The 18,389-nt window shown below is 40.7% G+C and overlaps 2 protein-coding genes across 3 annotated transcripts in view; both read right to left on the reverse strand.

Annotated features, from left to right (window-relative positions):
- Positions 1-5,888: 5,888 nt before the first annotated feature.
- Positions 5,889-12,357, reverse strand: fam3c (FAM3 metabolism regulating signaling molecule C). Of its 2 annotated transcripts, none has more exons than XM_050036627.1 (10): positions 12,257-12,357; positions 11,760-11,814; positions 11,550-11,654; positions 10,535-10,561; positions 10,084-10,207; positions 8,104-8,162; positions 7,832-7,882; positions 7,667-7,751; positions 7,455-7,581; positions 5,889-6,710 (listed from the first exon to the last, which is right to left on the reverse strand). In XM_050036627.1, the coding sequence occupies exons 2-10, from the start codon at positions 11,776-11,778 to the stop codon at positions 6,621-6,623; spliced, it is 687 nt and encodes a 228-aa protein (XP_049892584.1). In that variant the 5' UTR covers positions 11,779-11,814; positions 12,257-12,357; the 3' UTR covers positions 5,889-6,620. The 2 variants fall into 2 exon arrangements, with proteins under 2 accessions (XP_049892584.1, XP_049892585.1); XM_050036628.1 differs by having other exon boundaries at positions 12,248-12,344.
- A 670-nt stretch (positions 12,358-13,027) lies between these two features.
- Positions 13,028-18,389, reverse strand: part of si:dkey-159a18.1 (sortilin) — a 19,409-nt gene continuing 14,047 nt past the window's right edge. The window contains exons 16-21 of the mRNA XM_050036398.1: positions 15,820-16,012; positions 15,059-15,175; positions 14,835-14,979; positions 14,639-14,745; positions 14,436-14,553; positions 13,028-14,338 (exon numbers count right to left, since the gene is read on the reverse strand). Of these exons, the coding sequence (XP_049892355.1) occupies positions 14,324-14,338; positions 14,436-14,553; positions 14,639-14,745; positions 14,835-14,979; positions 15,059-15,175; positions 15,820-16,012 (695 nt within the window). The 3' untranslated portion in view covers positions 13,028-14,323. The remainder of the gene's footprint in view (positions 14,339-14,435; positions 14,554-14,638; positions 14,746-14,834; positions 14,980-15,058; positions 15,176-15,819; positions 16,013-18,389) is intronic.

Genomic DNA, 18,389 nt, shown 5'->3' on the forward strand with positions numbered 1-18,389 from the left:
TGAATATGTGACGTAAATTTCTCTCACTCGACAAAGCCCCATCCATGTAAAACTTCTTTAAAATCAATGCAACAGCTGCAGAGTTTCCTCCTCACTTAATGACTGGAGTGAGGAAGCAGCTTTGTGCTCACTGCTGCCACCGCTGGCCAGAACATGTACTGCACAAACACACATGGAGGAGCACAGGCTGCTGTAATATAACCTGCGGCCACCAGTGGTCATGATATGCATCAAGTTATGGGTGTTTGAGTCATGTATTACCTACCATACAAGATTTTTTAAAAGACATTAGTCTGACACCCTCTCATATCTGAAGAAAATGTGAATTTAAAGTCACACATTGTAAGATTTTGACAAAGACTGGGGATCTTTCAGAGTCACTGTTTGCAAGACTACAACTGGATTCCTTTTGAGATTATTTCCCATCCTTCTCCAGGTGGAAAATATGCCGGTTGGTGGATCAGATGCATGCCAAATTAAAAAGCGCCCTTTTTTACTCCTCTGCTTCACAAGTTTCTCCTCCTTTTCCACAGTCCAAGACAACCAAGACTTGTTCACGTTCTTGCGCCTTCCCAGAGTCCAGGGGCAGACCATCAGACAGTGGGCACAGATTTGCAAAAGGAACTCAACCTCTCCTACATAGGAGCAACACACATTAAATTTGTAGTGGTTTAGCCTCTTTTTGTGGCATTGTTTTACATATGATTGTAGTCATAATACATTTTTTGTGGGTTTGTGTCTCTGTGTAGTCATTGTGTATCTCTTTGAGGTAATTTTGTGTTTGGGTGACAATTTGTAGGTGAGGGCCACGGGCCCTGTGCCCAGGAGGCCTGTTCGGTAAAGGGGCATTTATACTTCTGCATCGAATTGATGCTGTACCCTACACCGTAGCCTGATGTGTTCCTCCCCAGAAATGTAACTACACGTCATGGCGACGGAAACAAAGCTTTTATTTACTTTAAATTCACAGATAAGAAACAATAAATTGTGAAGACAATAAAGCCTCCACAAAAATAGCATTTTAAGTCTTATGTGTGATTTATCCTGGCTTCATTTGAGCAGAGGAAATGTTTGTCGCTAGGCTAATTTATACAATGTAAAATGCCATACGCCTGTGCTAATAACGTTAGCATGTTATATTTGTTTGGAAAACTGTTTAGCAAAAGACAGTTGTTTTATCAGTGAACCTTGTGAGTTGTAATGGAGCTGAATTTTGTAACGTTACCTTTGTTAAATGTTGCTGTTGTCCCTGGCTTCATATGAGTAGAGGAAAAGTCTGCTAGCTGCCAGGCTAATTTATACAATGTAAAATGCCATAGGCTTGTGCTAATAACGTTAGCATGTTGTATTTGTGGGGAAAATGTGTCCAGATAAAGACAAGTGTTTGTCTGTGAATGCTGCGAGTTATAGTGAAGCTGATTAAACATGTTTGATTTTGTTGGAATGTCAAGATGAGAAAAAGATAGCTCGGACTGAGTTTTATGAGCATACATTTTGAGGAGCAGAGACAGATAATGTGCCTCTCTGGGGTAAGGTATATGAGTTTGTACATCAAGAGAGTGTTGTGAAAAGGTCAGGACTCAGTGAGAGATTTATAGTCAGCTGACTCATCGAGTAGAGGTTGGAGGAAGGGACAGGACAGGACAGGACAGGACAGGACAGGACATGGAGGCAGGTGATAGATGTAAATGACTCTGTGAGAGTGTGTTGGTGTGTGTGCATTTTGGTCTGTGGTGAGACATGTTCAGCTGTGGGAGTGATAGTATTTGCTTTCCAGTCACTGTGAGAGATACGGTTAGCCGTGCCATGTAATTAAGGCCATGAGTGTGTTTTAGTCACAGTCGTAGGGCGACAGAGATAACAGGAAATGCATTTAAAGCTCTGCGGCGAGCTGAGTTGTTTTCACGCTTGTTGTGGAGCAAACAGCAGCATGAGAGTGGCTTGGTCACGGGTTGAAAGGGCAGAGGGTGAGGGGTCAGAGGTCACAGCGAGGCAAGGGGGAATAAGAAAGTTGAGCTCTTAAGGTTCTTTGAGAGGCGAGCACTTTTGTTAAGCGGACAGATTTATTTTGGGAAGCACGCAGAGGGCGAGAAATAAAAGAACTTCTTCTATACAACAACAACAACTGCTGTTTCGTGAGAGCACGTTATCCTCATAGTCCTCCTGTGTTTATACAGCTATGCCCTCCGGCTCCCACGAGATGTCTCATCATTAGAGGTTTATGCCATGGTAGATATGTTCATACATAATGCATCGTATAGTGTGTCTTACATAAGGCGAGCCGGAGACGATTCACTCCCACACCTCATCTCTCAGCGTGGAAACACGGGCGCACGGAGGAGGCTCAGCCTACACGAACGCCGACCAACTTTTTGAAGGCATCACTTCCCTCTCTCGAAACAATAACATGACTTCATAGCCAAGGCCCACATGCAAAGATCTATAATGTGAGGCATAAACAATATAGGCGCCGGAACAGCTGCCAAACAAATGCTCCCCCACTTACGTAAACACACATGAGGATATGAGATGTCAGAGGGATGTCGTGCATGGGGCTCAGATGAGATCAGAGGGAGAGCAGCACGGCGTTTTTTCATTTAGGGGGAATCAGGAAGAGCTCTGTGAGGGGAAGGTCACTGCGCTGGCTGGCAGACGGACAGGCCTTGAGAGAAGTCGTGCATCACACAAGCTGGAGTTAGCACGTGCATGAAGCTGTGACAAGAAGTGCACTTAAGGTACACATGTGCAGATAAATAGAGACTTGAGGTATGGCAGTATACTTTGAGGAGGAGGATGGAAACATTTCATAACAGTGTGTGAGGTCGATGCGTAGGTCGAGTTCATCCTGTTACAGTAACAGAGCCAGCCAAATGTACAAACTGTGCAACACTCTCCAGTCACAGCATGTATTCTTGATCATCTTTCTAACGTCTTGCACATAAATTATGCAGCAGGCAGATATCAAATGTTTAAATTAGATCAAATCTTTCTACAACATAAGCCACACTTAAGCTGATTTTACACCCAAGAGACGCTACAAAAATCTCCTCCAGAGGCCGAGCAAGTCATAATGTTGTTGACGGTGTAAACACACTTTAATGGGAGACAGGCTGCTGACATTTAATCCACTGTACCACTGACGCACATCTTCACACACAACAAATGCTGCACATACTGTACCATGAACCACAGGACACAATATTTTAAATGAGGCAATGGCGCCCTCTGCCTGTCAACTCAAAGACAGCAATTGTTCAACAGCAGATGTTGCAACAGGATCTCACCTTCTTGCAAAATGTGACGGCATCATCAAGATGCATCGAAAATGAGATTGAAAATTGAGATTTTCTGTTTGAAATCTATTGAAACAAGCAGAGAGAGGCTGGGAGGGTGATGAGATGGAGGAAGGAAGAGGGTGCAGCTGCAGTTCATGCACCAGTTGCACTAATTAATAAGTCGCTGATTAAGAAAATCTGCTGAAGATCTGGAAAAGTAAAAATTGTGCAAAATATCCACTAAATTATGAAGCACCAGGGGCGGATTGTCAGAGAGTAGGCCCCTGGGCACAGATATGCAAAAGGCCCCCCATCTCTCATACATAGGAGAAGGCCACACACACTTTAGTGTTGTTAAAGCCCAGTTCAGACCAAAGATTCACGATGAGGCGAGATTAAATTACTTGCATGCACCGATCTGTAATGTTCTAAAGACCTGCGCAGAGCTCCACACTCAGCAGCACTCCTCCTCTGGCCAGGAGCAGAGCTTCACCTTGCTGCTCCACCTGCCCCTGCTGATCAAAGTCTCTGGGGCGGCGGCATCTAGACTGTAGCACAACTAAAATGTCACGCAGACGCTGATGCAAGTGGACTCAGTTACAGAACATAAGTAATGTGAAAGCTGAGCGGCACATGAGTGAAGACAGGGGCAATTGTACCTAACATGAAAACACCCTTAACCGTCCTCAGCATTTGTTATATTATGGTTTCAGAATGATGAAGACAAGAGGAGAACAATCACATACAAAACAGGATGAAGGCATTGTTTTCTTTTTTAGGCAACTATCAGATTTTTAGGCATTATATTAACTCCAATGGCTTAAACTTGTGCATATTGCTGCTGTAAATAGGAAGCAATCTCCCCAAAGGAGCATTTCCTCAGACCCCCCCCCCAAAGGTGGGATGAGTAACATCTGGCTCCACCCCTGCAGCTGTGTTATATTAGGTTGGTTACCAACTAGCAGTGTGTGTCAGCCGTAAGATGGTGGTGCTAACAACCTTAAAATGCACAAAACACCTTGAGTTGAGATTTTCCTTAAAGTCCTTCTTAAGGTTTCTTCAAAATAATATCAGTTGCACAAAACACCCTTAAGTCTTCTCCTTAAGGTTTCTTTAAAATGCTTTATGGTTTTCTCCTTGTCTTGGTCTTATACTGGAGGAATCCCTGGACTGTTGCACAAAATACCTTAGAAACCAAAATAAGGGGAAAAAAGCTTAAGGTACCTCTGACTCTGTCTTAACTACAACATGACTGAGTTTATGGTGATAAATGAAAAAATATATCCCACCCAGAGAAGAGTGTTCTGTGACCAGGAGAACCCATCCATCCATCCATCCATCCATCCATCCATCCATCCATGGGGATCAGATTTACTTTGTAGTTTGTGCTTTCTATGATTGTAATCCTCCAGAAGTATAATCTCCTCCTCCTGACCAACATGGTTTTCTCGTCTTCTTTTCACTATCTAACTATAAGCCAACTTTGTGAGACGATAACAGGCATCACCAGCGTGAGTTCAAGCAAACAAACAATCACCATGGAAACTTTTACTACTGTAAAGTCTCGCAGTGAAAAAAAACAGCAAATGTTTTTCCTTACCTAAGGAAATCTTTAAAGGGATTCTGTGCAACTGTCTAAGTCCCTAAGCTAAGGAGAAATTAAGCCAGAAGTGTCATATTTCAGGAGAAAACTTAGGCTAAGGGTGCCTTAAAATACAATCGGTTGCACAGAAACACCCTGAAGTCTTCTCCTTAAGGTTTCTTTAAAATATTCAGTATTTGAGGTCCTGGGGCCGTCTTCACAAAGCCTACTGGTGCAAAGAGAGAGGTAGAGTTAGGAGTTGAGTTAGAATTGTGACATTTTCTTAGAAGTTTTCCTTAACGTTAAGACTAGGTCCTTGTAAAGATAAGTTATTCACAGAGCATCTCAGACCTTAAAAGAGCTCCTCAGGTGAAATATTGTTTGGAGTAGGGAGGAGGACTTTTAAGAGGCTTAAAAGTTTTTCCTTGACTAACTAAACTTTTTAAGGGATTCTGTGCAACTGTGTAAGCCCCTTGTCAAATTTTAAGGTGTTATATGTGCAACCAGTCTGGGCTTTAAAGATATATTTTGTGCTTATTTTTTTTACACAAACTTGGAGCATAGTGCAAATGCATTTTACATTCTTTCGCTTTTTTGGCAAACATAAATGAAAAAGTTTGACGTGACTGGAGTCGTCAACTTTGCCTTACCTTAAAAAGCAACATTACTGCTTTTAGACATCTGTAGAAACTGTGAAGCGAAAGTAAGACAGGAAGTCACAGGTGCTTGGCAGAATATCATTATGAAAATGGATGACGGGATTTCACAATACAGTGTGTGCATATTTCCTTTCAGTAAACCACATGATCTGCACCTGCTGGAGGCGAGAAGCTCATGAACTATAACGTCTTTGAACATGGTAATGATTAACACCTCGGTTAGAACTGATACTGAACGTTCTGTGTGCACAGTGACGTTCAGCTGATCCACAGCTGTTGACTGTAAATGCACGGAAACTACACAGCGGTAAGGTCGCAGCTTTACACTTATAGTTATAACAAAATGCTTTTAATCCACTCATACACCCACACTTCACTAATATCATTTATTTTAAGAAATTATATTATTACAATGTTCATTAAATTAGGATCTTTGAATTCTGAAATCCTCCTCTAAAGAAATATTTACAAATTTCACAGTGAATTTGGTACATTTGGTTATAATAGCAGGACTTTAACTCCTGTTATTAATAATTTTCTCAAAATAAACTTAACTCTGAAAGAAACAAACAGAATCACAAACTCATAAAGAACTCGAGTTGATAAAAACTGGGAATAAGGATAGTTGGATTAAGGCAGGAAACGGGTAATGGAAACTTAGCCCTCACGGAAATCTGGGCTATGACTTCCATTTCCAACAGCAACAGTGCAATAATGCAAAACTCTATCACAGCTATGTCTGTGGGCCTTATTGATACAAGGAGTGATAGTATGCCAATAATCAAAGGCAAGTCCCTTTAAATCAGCGCTCTCTACCTGCTACTGTCAATTACAAGCACCGATAAAGCATCTACGTCATGTATCCCAACAGAAGAAGAGGTGTGAGAGGAAGTCCAGGCTTCACTTCCTGCTCAGGTTCACGATGGCTCCACTTTCCTGCTAATGTCTTTTGCTCTAGTCGATACAGCTGAAAAACAAACTCTGGCGTGAGAGCTGTAAAAATGACCTTTCTCAGCCCAAAAAAAGTGTAACCAGTAGGAGGTCTCATGAGAACAGGAATGTCAGGAGGAAAAGGGCCCGGAGGAGACGTGGGTGGTCGACGGATCAGTCCTGCCTCTGAGGCACGCAGCCCTCCATCTCCAGCACCTCGGGCCATCCGTCAAATTTGTTGGTGTCGGCACTGTTCTTTATATGCTGAGGACATATAACACACACACTGTGTTTAACATGACATCACGGAGGCGTTCTTGTGAACTGAACAATAAGACAGAAAGAATGAATGATAATGCCCAACAAGTGACGTGGACAGGGTTGGGCTGTTTATCTAATAAGCACATACAATGAAAAATGGCCGACGCAAGCTGGTGAATCATAAGTGGTTTGTGCTTTAAAGATTTACAAGGCCTGTGTGTTCTAATGCACAGTAATTACATTACTGTCAGTAGAATGAGATGTGCACTAACTCAGTGTGCTGCCATGTGTTTTCTGGTTGAATGTCATTTAGGACCCAAACACAGCTCTGCATGTGATTAGAACAGAGCTAAGGGGCACATTGTTGACCAGCGCAGAGAAATGCCCCTCTGGTGTTAACGGCCAGGTGACTGCTTGCACAACGACTGACATATCAAGGTGCTTCCGTGTCCAGTTTAAAATTTGGTGTAATAATTAGCCAGTCAGCTCCATGGACAGCATTAACACCACTGTCAAGCTGTTGTCAGACGGTGACCCAAAACCAGTGAGGAGTAATAACAGCAATGGCAAGAGCTGTAGACAAGATAGACGCTGCTATAAAGGCTGACATCACAGTTTGTTTTAACCTCACTCTACTTCTGAGCTGTATAAAGACAAGGATACTGTTGTTGCTTTTGCTCACAAACTGCGTGATACTTCATTTAAAGGAGCAGATGTAAACACGTAAACATTTGTGTCTCACGTTACCTGCTCAAACGGACTCTTGGTCTTGATGCCTTTCCCTCCGACAAAGATCCAGTTATCTCTGAAGCCCAAGTTATTGACAGCCGAGCTTCCCAGGTCAGCGATGAGCTTCCTGGCTTCATCATTGAGTCTGCAGAACACAGAGGCCAGGTATTATTTCATGCAGCCAACATGTATGAGTGTATCAGTAAGCAAAAAGAAAATAAAGTCCTTACTTTGTCGAGGGATCGTCAAACGAGGCCATCATCACGATCGTCCCTTCTTCTATTTCCTTCAGGAATTTAATGAAGGGAGCCACATCTGCACAAGGTCACACACGGTTAACACTGTGTATGTGTGTTTTTAAATGTCTAAAACATAAAAGTCTGAAATATACTCACCTCCTGCCCACATATCATAAAAGTCTGTCTTGATAACGTCCCCTGTTCTCCCTGTGGAGGAGAGTTATAGTTTGCATTAACAGCTGCATACACTTCCAATACACACAAGTACACACTGCTGTTAGAGGTTCATTGCTATTAAAGCTTATTATTCCTCTTTAAAATGGCTCCACTGATCGTAGAATAACACTGCTGCAGTATTATATGACTCTCAGCAGTGACTCATCAATCAAACTGATTTCAAGGTGTGTAACTGCAGCTGATAACGTCACCATTGACCAGGGCGATGTTGATTCCTCTCCCAACGTTGTTCTTCACGCTGCTCATTAAACTGAAACCAAACAAAGGAGGACAGTGAGAGGGAAGCCCGTATGGATGTTGTTATATGTTCAGCATATGGACATAAAGACACTTCCTCGTGAGATGCAGAGCCATGGAGGGCAACACTTTAGTTTAAGGCCCTCTTCCGTAGTCTCCCATACAAGTGATCCTCTGGACATCTCTGTGACTTTAAATCACAGACGCTGAGGTGGACCAAATACTACTGGGCGCAGCAGACGCCTCTTTTTGTCCATTAATTGGTGCAGCAAGTTAAAATTATTAGTACTCATTAGACTGGGCAGTGGCAACAACACCTAAACAAACCAGTTAGTTAGCCTGCCATTGTTTCTGGTGTATGCTCATTAAACAAAGCAGCAATGGATACACGCAAATTGAGAAGACGATGTCATCATTTCCCAAACACTTTAAAGGGACACAAAGTAACTGGAGTATGACAAATCTGCACCTTAGAAAGCGTTTTAAAAAAAATCTCTATTATTGACCTCAAACTTGCACGTGGATGAGAGGCCAAAGCATAGAGAAAGATTTACATTTACAAAAATATATCTATGTGTAGACAGGGCCTAAGTCCCCCCAAGCATTTACAAGCACCACATAAACACTTACAAGTCTAAACTGAACCTCATGAACCCTGAGATGGAAAAAATCCGAGTTTCTGGTTCCAGAGCTGCTGATCAGTCAGTTCAGTCATCTCTGCGATGTTCACTCTGAGGCACTGAAGAAATACACTCAGTGCTGTAAATAAATTGTAACCAGAGGCTTTGACTGCATCCCTGTTGCTATGGTTACTCATATTAGACACAGGCTGATACAAATACTTAACCAGCGCGCTAATTTACAACTGTGAACACACAGTTTAACCAGAACTTGTTGTAGGTGTCCAATGAATACCACACCCACAGGAGCACCACAGTGTGCAACAAAGGGCTGAAACCAAAATGCCTGTAGCTCACTAGGAACATTAGATATCATCTATCATGTCAAAGGATTATTTTAGCGCCTTTATGCAACACAAAGTCAACAGAGAGCGATGGATTGTTTCCCCTCTGGTGGAGGAGGAACTTAAATGCACTCCGTCTCTATATTAGGTTTGAATAAATGCCCTGCATTCACCCAGATCTTTGTGTAAAGTGTTACTCATGTGTCATTTTGCCACCTTTATCAAACATTACGACAGACAGCCGCTGAGCTGTTTTAGAAATGTTAAAACAGCTCACAAAGCACAAGGAATCAGCTACGACTGCCTTTATCAGTTTTTAATATTTACCTAATGTCTGTGTAGCTTTTTTTGCTATCAAGCCTTTTCCCCTTTTAATGTATAAAATATTCCTAATGTCTTGTTTGGTCTGAACAACAATCCAAAACCAAGATATTCGATTTGAAATGAAGAGAAAAGCAGGAGGTGCTCAAATCTGAGGAGCTGGAGCCAGTGAATGTTTGACGTTTTTACTTGTAAATGATCAGTTATTAAAATATATGGTTAAATCTTCTGTCGACTGGAAATAAATCAATCGATGTCAGTATCACAACCACTGAAAGCATCTGCAGTTTCATCTATTAAACTAAAGGTGGCTGCTGCAGAGCTATGGAATACAGCTCAAAGAAAATAGCTTTTAAGGCTGTCTTGATGAGTTACTATGACAACCATGCTTTCCTGAAAACTACAGAAATGAGCTGATCTGTTACACTGAGTCCTGTTGACATATTATATTACATCTGTATGAACAGCACTTCAATTTAAGCCGAGCACCAGCTGAGGTGTTCTCCTCACAGAAGCAACTAATGACAAACCAAACACAGACAGATAAAATATTTACATAACAGGTTTGTGTAGTCAGTGTCTTTGGTTTGCTACAAGCCACAAACCTGCGACTGTATTTACAAAAGTTTCCAGATGTCACGTCACTTACAATTTGTCCTCCAGGCAGACTCGGGGCCCCACCACGCTGGCCGCTCCGCTCGCCATCTTGAAGGCGAAGTGTCCGGCGGGACATGCCTTGGACAGCCCGCACTTGTACCTGACCGGCTTCATGGCTGTAATTAGAAAACTCCACTTACACAACAAGTAGCAGGGTGCACAATATCAGGTAGCAAGTGGTGTGATCACATAAGCCTGCACACACACAGGTGCTCACACAGGACAAAAAGCATCGGTTCAACTTGAACTCTAAATGCCAGGCGCTGAGCTGAACACAGAGCTTTAACTGTGGAGTGTTTCTATAATGTCTGTGTGACAAAGGCTCATTGTTACCATCCTTGTGTTGACTGATATAGAAAGAGAAAGGAACAGTATCAGCCATTGAGAAAAAAATATTTAAATATACAGCAATAAAAATGTAAGAATAATGAAAGCATACTTACAGCCTTCACTCGCTGGCACAGATCTTGCTGCAAAGCAAAAAAATATATATGGTTAAAGAGATTTTCCATGGATGCCTCATTGAGATGCAGCTTTGTGGGAAAGTTCCCTAAACATATACACTGCAACTCTGCTGAGGCAGACAATGAGCATATTTGGTTTCTGTAAAGTAAACACAACCTACAGACACAAAGGGGCAATGACAGACGATCATTACTAAAAAATGCCCCCTCTCAATAACCGGTTGAACAGGTGTCAGGTTTCTTTACAGCTAATACTCTCCCACTGGCTTTGTACAGCTACAGCTGCAATATCTGACATATATGAGGGATGGAAAATTATTTTAGTATTAGTAAATAAATAAGTAAATAAATGTGTATATAAATACAGGAATAAAAAAATAAATAAGGAAGTACACACGTATAAATAAATTCAGGAATAAATAAATAAATAAATGAATGTATGACTAAATACTTATTTAAGTGTATAAATAAATAAATACAGGAATAAATAAATATGTGTATGAATAAATACGGAAATAATAAATAAACGGACTAAATCAATGTATAAATGAATACAGAACTAAATAAATAAATGTTCAAATAAATACTTGAATAAATAAATAAATGTATGTATAAATAAATATGGAATTAATAAATAAATGTGGTAATAAATACAGATATTAATTCATTAATAAATAATGACAGAAATACAAAATAAATAAATGTATAAATAAATATAGATTCATAAATACAGGAATAAATAAGTAAACAAATACAGAATAAATCAATGTATAATGACAGGAATAAACAGATACATGCGGAGGTAAATACAGGAATAAATAAATGCAGTAAAAAAGTAGAGGAATACATAAATAAATAAATAAATATGGAAATAAATTTTAAAAAAGACTACATAAATGAGTAAATAAATGCATTCCTGTATTTATGTATGCCATGTCATTTCCCGGCCTCCATACACAGTGAGGAGTTTCACCTTACAGGAAATGATACTCACAAATCACATTGCCCAGTTTGAAGTCCAGGTTGATCTCCAGCAGCTGGAAAGCCAGAAACACAGCGAGGAGGAAGGCAGAGATGAGCGCTGCTAGCTTCAACACACCTATATCAGATACACATTTAGGATTACAGCACACACACATTTCCCATAGTGTTACACTACAGTGTGTAACCTTATACTGTATAGTCTAAAGGAGGGCACACTCACCGCCAGCCCTGAACATCATAGCGAGGGTGCAGCTACTTTGTCCACAGCTAACGACCTGTGGTGACGACACACAGTCCATGTTTAGCTTTTTAACTATTCATGTGTCACCCCTCAGTCTGCGGGTGGCAACCAGGGGTCCATGACAGCAATAAGGAGACGTTAACTTTAGCTGTTGGCTGCTAGTAGTTGAAATTAAGCACACTGCTAATGCCAAATAAAGACCAAGGATATTTTAAAACCACTCTAGCTTCACTCTAGAGTTATTACAAGGCTTCATCAGTGTTAGCTAACTGTATCATACTGTACAGAGCTTTGAAGCTAACTGTTAAAAGCTAACTGGCGTCAACTGCTTTTAAACTGACGTTACCCGTCTGCTGTAACTTCCTCGTCTGACTGACTGGCACCCAACTCCACCGGAAATACAATGCTAATAATAATAATAATTTAGGAATGGCGTTAAAAAGTGTCTTTGGGATAAAAGTACACACCTTGCTTACCTGTTTAATTCCCACTGTAACAACGGGTCCCGGTGTGGTTCAATATCTACTACACTGATAACGGTGATTCGTGTGATGACAGCTAGAGATAGGTTGAGGTAGAAGTGACGTTAAGATGGTTCCCTCTGTTGGAAAAAATGACGACAAAATGGCCGACAAACCTGTAGGTTTTTTTTTCTTTTTTTATTGTTGATTTATAAATTATAAATTATTATAAATTTAAAATCGTTTTGAATATATTTTTATTTTTGCACCAATTATCTGCATTTTTTCTTTTTTAAATGGTGATTTTTTTTAAATTGTAAATAATTTAGTAATTCATTTGACCTTTTTATATATTTTCTTCTGCTTTTTTCTGTATAATCTATATTTAATTGCTCAGTAAAGCACTTTGAATTGCCCTTGTGTATGAAATGTGCTATACAAATAAAGCTGCCTTGCAAAATCTAACAAGCTACTTATTTTAAAAACGTGTTTAAACAATCTTATCTTGCGTTATCGCTTAAAAAAATATATAATAAAGCAAAAACAAATGAAAACAATATATTTACAACATTCATAAACTGTGAGGTTAGCTTTTAATGAATCGTGTTTGAAGTTTTGCAGTTTATATTTGCATTGCGGTGTGAAATACATCACCAATAAATGTGTTAATGTCCTTTAATACTTTTAAATATATTGTTCCTTTCAGAATTGAGCTAATTGTAAATATATAACCACATTTTCTAATATACAACTGCAAAAAAAAAGATTCACAAGTTCACAGTAGGCAGTTATTTAAATCTGAGTTTAATATGCTCCTCTGAGCATGGATGGATTATTGAGCGGGCTAACCGATTGTAAGCCCAGGGGCCCAAAGTGTCAGGGCGCCCCTGGCCTTCACCTGCAAAATGTCACTCAAATTACAACCTACCAACCAGGAAGAGACTCAAAATAACCACAGACGATGCAAATGAGCAGCAGAGAGACATCTACAAAACAACAACTGCAAAAGACACAAAACAACCAAAATAAAAGACACAAAATTACCTCAAAGAGACACAAATCTCATACAAAAAGAAACAAAGCCACAAAAAGATGCATCACAACAACAAAAGAGACACAAAACTACCACAAAGTCTGTGTGTCTTTCTTCTATGTAGGAGAGGTGGTGGGGCTTTGTGCAATACCTGTGTCCAGGGGCCCTTTGTCTCTTAACGTCTAATTTACTTTGCATATGGTAAATTACACTTATTTGGGTGTTAAAGCAATAAAAAAAACATTAAGATTCTATCCTCCATCCCCAGCCCCCATCCTGCATTTCATCCTCACTGCAAATTTGCATGTGAAATTTGCAAACTGCAAAGTTCCCCCTCACAGCAACATGGACTCAAGAGTTGTGGCTAATTCAGTAATATATTAATAGAGTTATGAGCATTCTTGTGCAGTAGTTGTACTTCTGCTTCCTCTGTGGGGAAATTATGCTTTTGTCAGCAGTTTGATGTGAGAATTGATGTATTTTTCTTTCACCCTGTAAGAGTGGAATAGGTTTGTCATGAGTGAGACATCATATCAATGACCTATCTTTGTTTCCGTCACAACAACTTCCTCCTTTTTTTTCTTCTCTGTTCACTTCCAAACAGATGGGAGGCGTCACAGCGCCGCCAGCGTCCTCTGGTGGGCAGAAGCTCTGGCGGGTTTATTGAGAGTTACATCTGATATTTGCATATTTTAAACACATAATAATATTCTGTATTTTTTGTTTGTTTGTTTTTTCTACAAATGCACATTTTTAGGATTGCTAAGTTTGTTTTCACATTGAACAGAAAGTAAAAAGATGATGCAGCACAGATTAAAATAAAATAAAATAAAAAATACTGTACAAATCAAAGAGTAAAGCAATGAAATAAAGCAAGCTCAATAAATTATGACATTCTCATGCTTGTCCTCCACATCCTCCAAATGTGCCACAAAGGGCGCCCCCATCAAAATTAGGGATAAGTCCAACAAAATGCCACCGACAGTCTTTATCAACACAGCTGGTCTCCATCTTGAACATTCATTATATCCATGAGGAGGTGTCATGTGTCAGTCAATAAGATCCTGGAAGAATAAGAACATATCATAAGTGTAAGTAAACATGGGAAAATCACACAATTTAAAACAGATCTCAGTAGATACAAGTGATTATAAGTCTTACATCATCTGAGTCCTGCTGGCAGGCCGTGCCGTTGCTGCTGGTGGCGCTCTCAAGATCACCTGTGATGCCGTTATCATCAAGCTGACTCCTGAGGTTGGAGAAACGATACGTCGGTGACCTGCAGAGGGCGACATGACACCAGGATGCTCAGCTGCTGTTGGGCGCATGAAAGTGTACATGCAGTGTGTGTGTGTGTTGCTCACATGTTTCTGTAAACCACCCTCTTGACAGCAAAGACAGAGGAAACAACAGCTATCAGGACGATGACCCCTGCTCCTGCACACACCAGGATCAACACCAGCCTCTCTCGCTGGAAAACACACACAGCTACTGTTATAGTCCTAAAAACCTCCTGAACAACTGAAGGTACACACACATCAGAGAAACACATCTACTGACCGGTGTGTCAAAGTGTGTGACTGGAGACGAGGACCTGGCAGGGGGACCTGGGCTGGGTTTAACCCCACAGGGTCTGATGACTGTCTGCGCACTGAGCTGAGGGCTGAATCCCCCCTCACACCGATCACTGGGGACCTTACGGTACCTACAGACACAGTCACAAGTGTGTGAGCATGTAGAGGAAGTGTGTGTCTTCATTTTAAATAGGAGTGACCGATATTTACCCTGCTGTGAGGAGCTCATCCTCCTCTCCATTCAGACAGAGCTCCAGGGTTTTATTTGGAGCGCTGGGTTGTCTCACACACTCTGAGGTGTTCACATGGCGATGGTAACCGTAGTCGCTGTTGAAAAAGACTCAAGATTAGAGTTTCTTAAGGGAATATTCTCCATGCTGTGTTAGCTGTTGGGCCGCTTAAGTTCTGTTAAAACTCTCTTAAAGGCCAGTTGCACATAACACCTTAAGTTTTCTGCTTCAGTTTCATACTTAAGGCTTAATTTCTCCTTAAGTGAGGGACCCCAGCTGGCACTGGACGTCAATATGATGTCAGAAAGACTTTGGACTCTTACGTCAGACATATGTTGAAGTTTGGTTGGCATGAAAATCTGCTTGAGGTCATTTACCGCCATAAACTGAGACGTACCCTGTTTTTTTTTTTACCTTGCTTTGGTTGCTAAGGTCTTTAATGCAACTGTTTAGGGATTCCTTAAGTATAAGACCAAAACAAGGAGAAAACTATAAATACTTAAGTGAACATCTTAAGGGAATCTTAAGGAGAAGACTTAAGGGTGTTTTGTGCAATTATTTTTAAGAAAACCTTACATAGGACTTAAAGGAAAAACCAAACTTAAGGTGCTTTGTGCAACTGAAAACCTTGACTTTAATTGTTTTGTGCAAGCGGCCACAGGTCTCACAACTGGGATTCAAGATTTGTATATCACATAATATATCCATAGATAAAAAGATAATAATAACAAATTGACATACCATAAGTAATCTTCTCTGGTGCACAGGCAGGGTCTTTGCTCCTTGCTCACCACAAAGCTTCGCCCATTTCTGCACACAGATTCTTTCTTTAGCCTCCTGTACGTCTCTCTGACACCCAGGAGACAGCCGTTTCTCTCCAAGTCACCTTCATCTGTAGCATGAGCCAACCACTCCTCATAGTCCTCGTCATTACCTGGAGACCATCAGAATAAAGCTCTCACTGACAATCGTTTCACAAATGTAGGCAAAGTGACACCGTCCCCCACACACACTTCCTGCAGCTTAATAACGGCCCCACTCAAGAGGTGACACCAAATCCAAGTTTCCTATTGCTGTCATATCGGATTTGTCGAGCAAATGTGCTGTCACATCACAACACAGATTAGTACTACAAACACAAAACAGTAACCGTCACTTTACTTCAAAATCTGCAGAGAGTCAAGAGTTTAACAGGCAGCTAATGCTTCATCAGGACTTCATGGACAAGGTTATTAAAGTTAACTAAAACTAAACTAAAACTAGCTGTGAAAACATTTGAGTTTACGAAAATAAAAAAAAAACCTAGACTTTAAAAACTAACTGAAATTATATTTTGTAGTTACAAAACCAACTAAAATAAAATAAAAACATATTACAGGAAACATTTTTAGCTTTAGTCTTTGTCAGTGTGGTCAAAACAACAAGCATGAGACCAGAATGTCAACACGACTGTGACTCATTTCCCTTCACAAAGGGTTGTGTTTGTATTGTAATACCTTTTCTGAACCTCTGAAATCCTTTCCCCTTAAAAATGACCCCCCATATCATAATAAAAAAAACTGAAACTAATACTGACACTGATAAAAGCAAAACTAAAACTAAACATTTTCAAACAATGAGAACTTAACTGAAACAAGCAAACTCAGTCTGGAAACTCACTCAAACTAAATTGAAAACTAAAACTAATGAAAAATACAAACTATAATGATTCTGCTGCGATGGTTCATTTGATCAGATTTGATTGACAGGACCAAACAACCCACAACACTAACATGTAACTGAAATAAAACACAGGAGGAGGAGCGTAGTACTTCAGTCTCATAGGTTGTTAGACATTAAGGTTATCGAAAGTCCCACATCATGGGTTGTTAAGTTCCTGTAATGGGAAACTGCTGCAAGGCTCCAACTCAGCGGCAATCTCAGAACCCATCGGCTATCGGTCTAATGCAATTTAGTCTCTGAGGGCAGAGCCAATACTTCAGGGGCGCCGTTGGAGCCACATATCTGGATACACAAGCCAAGACTCCCTCTTTCACATCATTTACAATCTATTAGCAATTTCAAAACTTATCAGACCATCTGCCTGATGAAAATGTATAAACAGATATGAGCTTATGAATGCAGATGAACCAAAAACAAGCTAACAAGAAGGGCACTTGGAGACCGAGACCTCCACCAGGGCCAAATGCCTTGTCTCGCAATGTTGAAGGTGCAAAATACAACATCCAGAATATCAGTTTAGCAGGAAACTGGAACAGGAAACGCACGCTACCCAGACTAGGCATGCACAGGAAAGTGGTGTTCTTAAAGGACAGTATGAGCACTGCTGTATGATCACCCTGTTAGCTCCGTCAGCACTGTCGCCATTGTTTGTGCTGCTGATAACTCATTGCGGAAGCGCAATGCCCACCCTCCCCTCAGGTCGCCCAGGTGACAGTGAGCTAACCCTGATTAACACTGTTAGCTCACTGTTGCCATTGTTGGCACAGCACGGCTAGCCACCACATTTCAGCTCAACCACCTCCATGTTTGTTGGCGATGTACGAGGTGAGAGCCATGTGCAATCCCAGCCAGACTATACATGTTGTATATAGAGTGCTCAAGGGATGACACTTTTCTGTAGGCTAACACGGACGTTAGCGTCACCCTGGCTCCCTGTAACAGAAAGTAGTATTCCAGAATATAAGCTCTGGAGCAACAAAAAGTTTATGACACTTACAGGCTTTGTTCAGCAAGATAATCTCAACAAATAAACACCACAATTACCAGAAGTAAAAGCTAGCATTAGGCTATAAACAAACTATTTATTACGTTTGCATGAGTTAACGTCCGTTCGACTATGAGGCAGTAAAGCCGTGTTCAGCGCAACGACGTTCTGTAGTCTTATCTAGCCTCTTGTCGGCAACTGCCTTTTATAAGGCACGTAAAAGCTTCAAAATACAGGAGTTGGGTATTTACTTGTGTCTTTTATGTCAATGAACAAATCATGAAAGCTGTGTTAACCACAGACCTTATTTCAGGCATCCAACCAAAAACCCATTGAGTTTGAGACGAGGGAACCAGGAGTGCAAGAATGCTAAGTCATTTCCAGGTTTTAGGACTCAGTCCCGGGGCACTTTATTACAAAGTAAAAATAATTTGTACATCTGCCCCGTGATTTGGATCTGCTCCATAAACTTAAAGGATAACTTTTATTTCAATTAATTCAGTATTTTTCAACCTGGGCCCTATTTCCCCATGTGTATGTGTGCGTATGATTCATAGGTACAACTCGTTTTAAAATTGGTTCAGTATTGAGGGAGGCGGATGCA

The sequence above is a fragment of the Epinephelus moara genome, chromosome 23 (assembly GCF_006386435.1).
Source record: "Epinephelus moara isolate mb chromosome 23, YSFRI_EMoa_1.0, whole genome shotgun sequence".
NCBI classification, from domain to species: Eukaryota; Metazoa; Chordata; class Actinopteri; order Perciformes; family Serranidae; genus Epinephelus; species Epinephelus moara.

What these genes read in the sequence shown, in the direction of transcription:
- fam3c (XM_050036627.1), bottom strand. An exon ending in TTATGATATGTGGGCAGGAG is followed by an intron (nt 7,752 to 7,831) that starts GTGAGTATATTT and finishes GACCTTGTGCAG; the next exon opens with ATGTGGCTCCCTTCATTAAA. An exon ending in TTTGACGATCCCTCGACAAA is followed by an intron (nt 7,582 to 7,666) that starts GTAAGGACTTTA and finishes TGTGTTCTGCAG; the next exon opens with ACTCAATGATGAAGCCAGGA.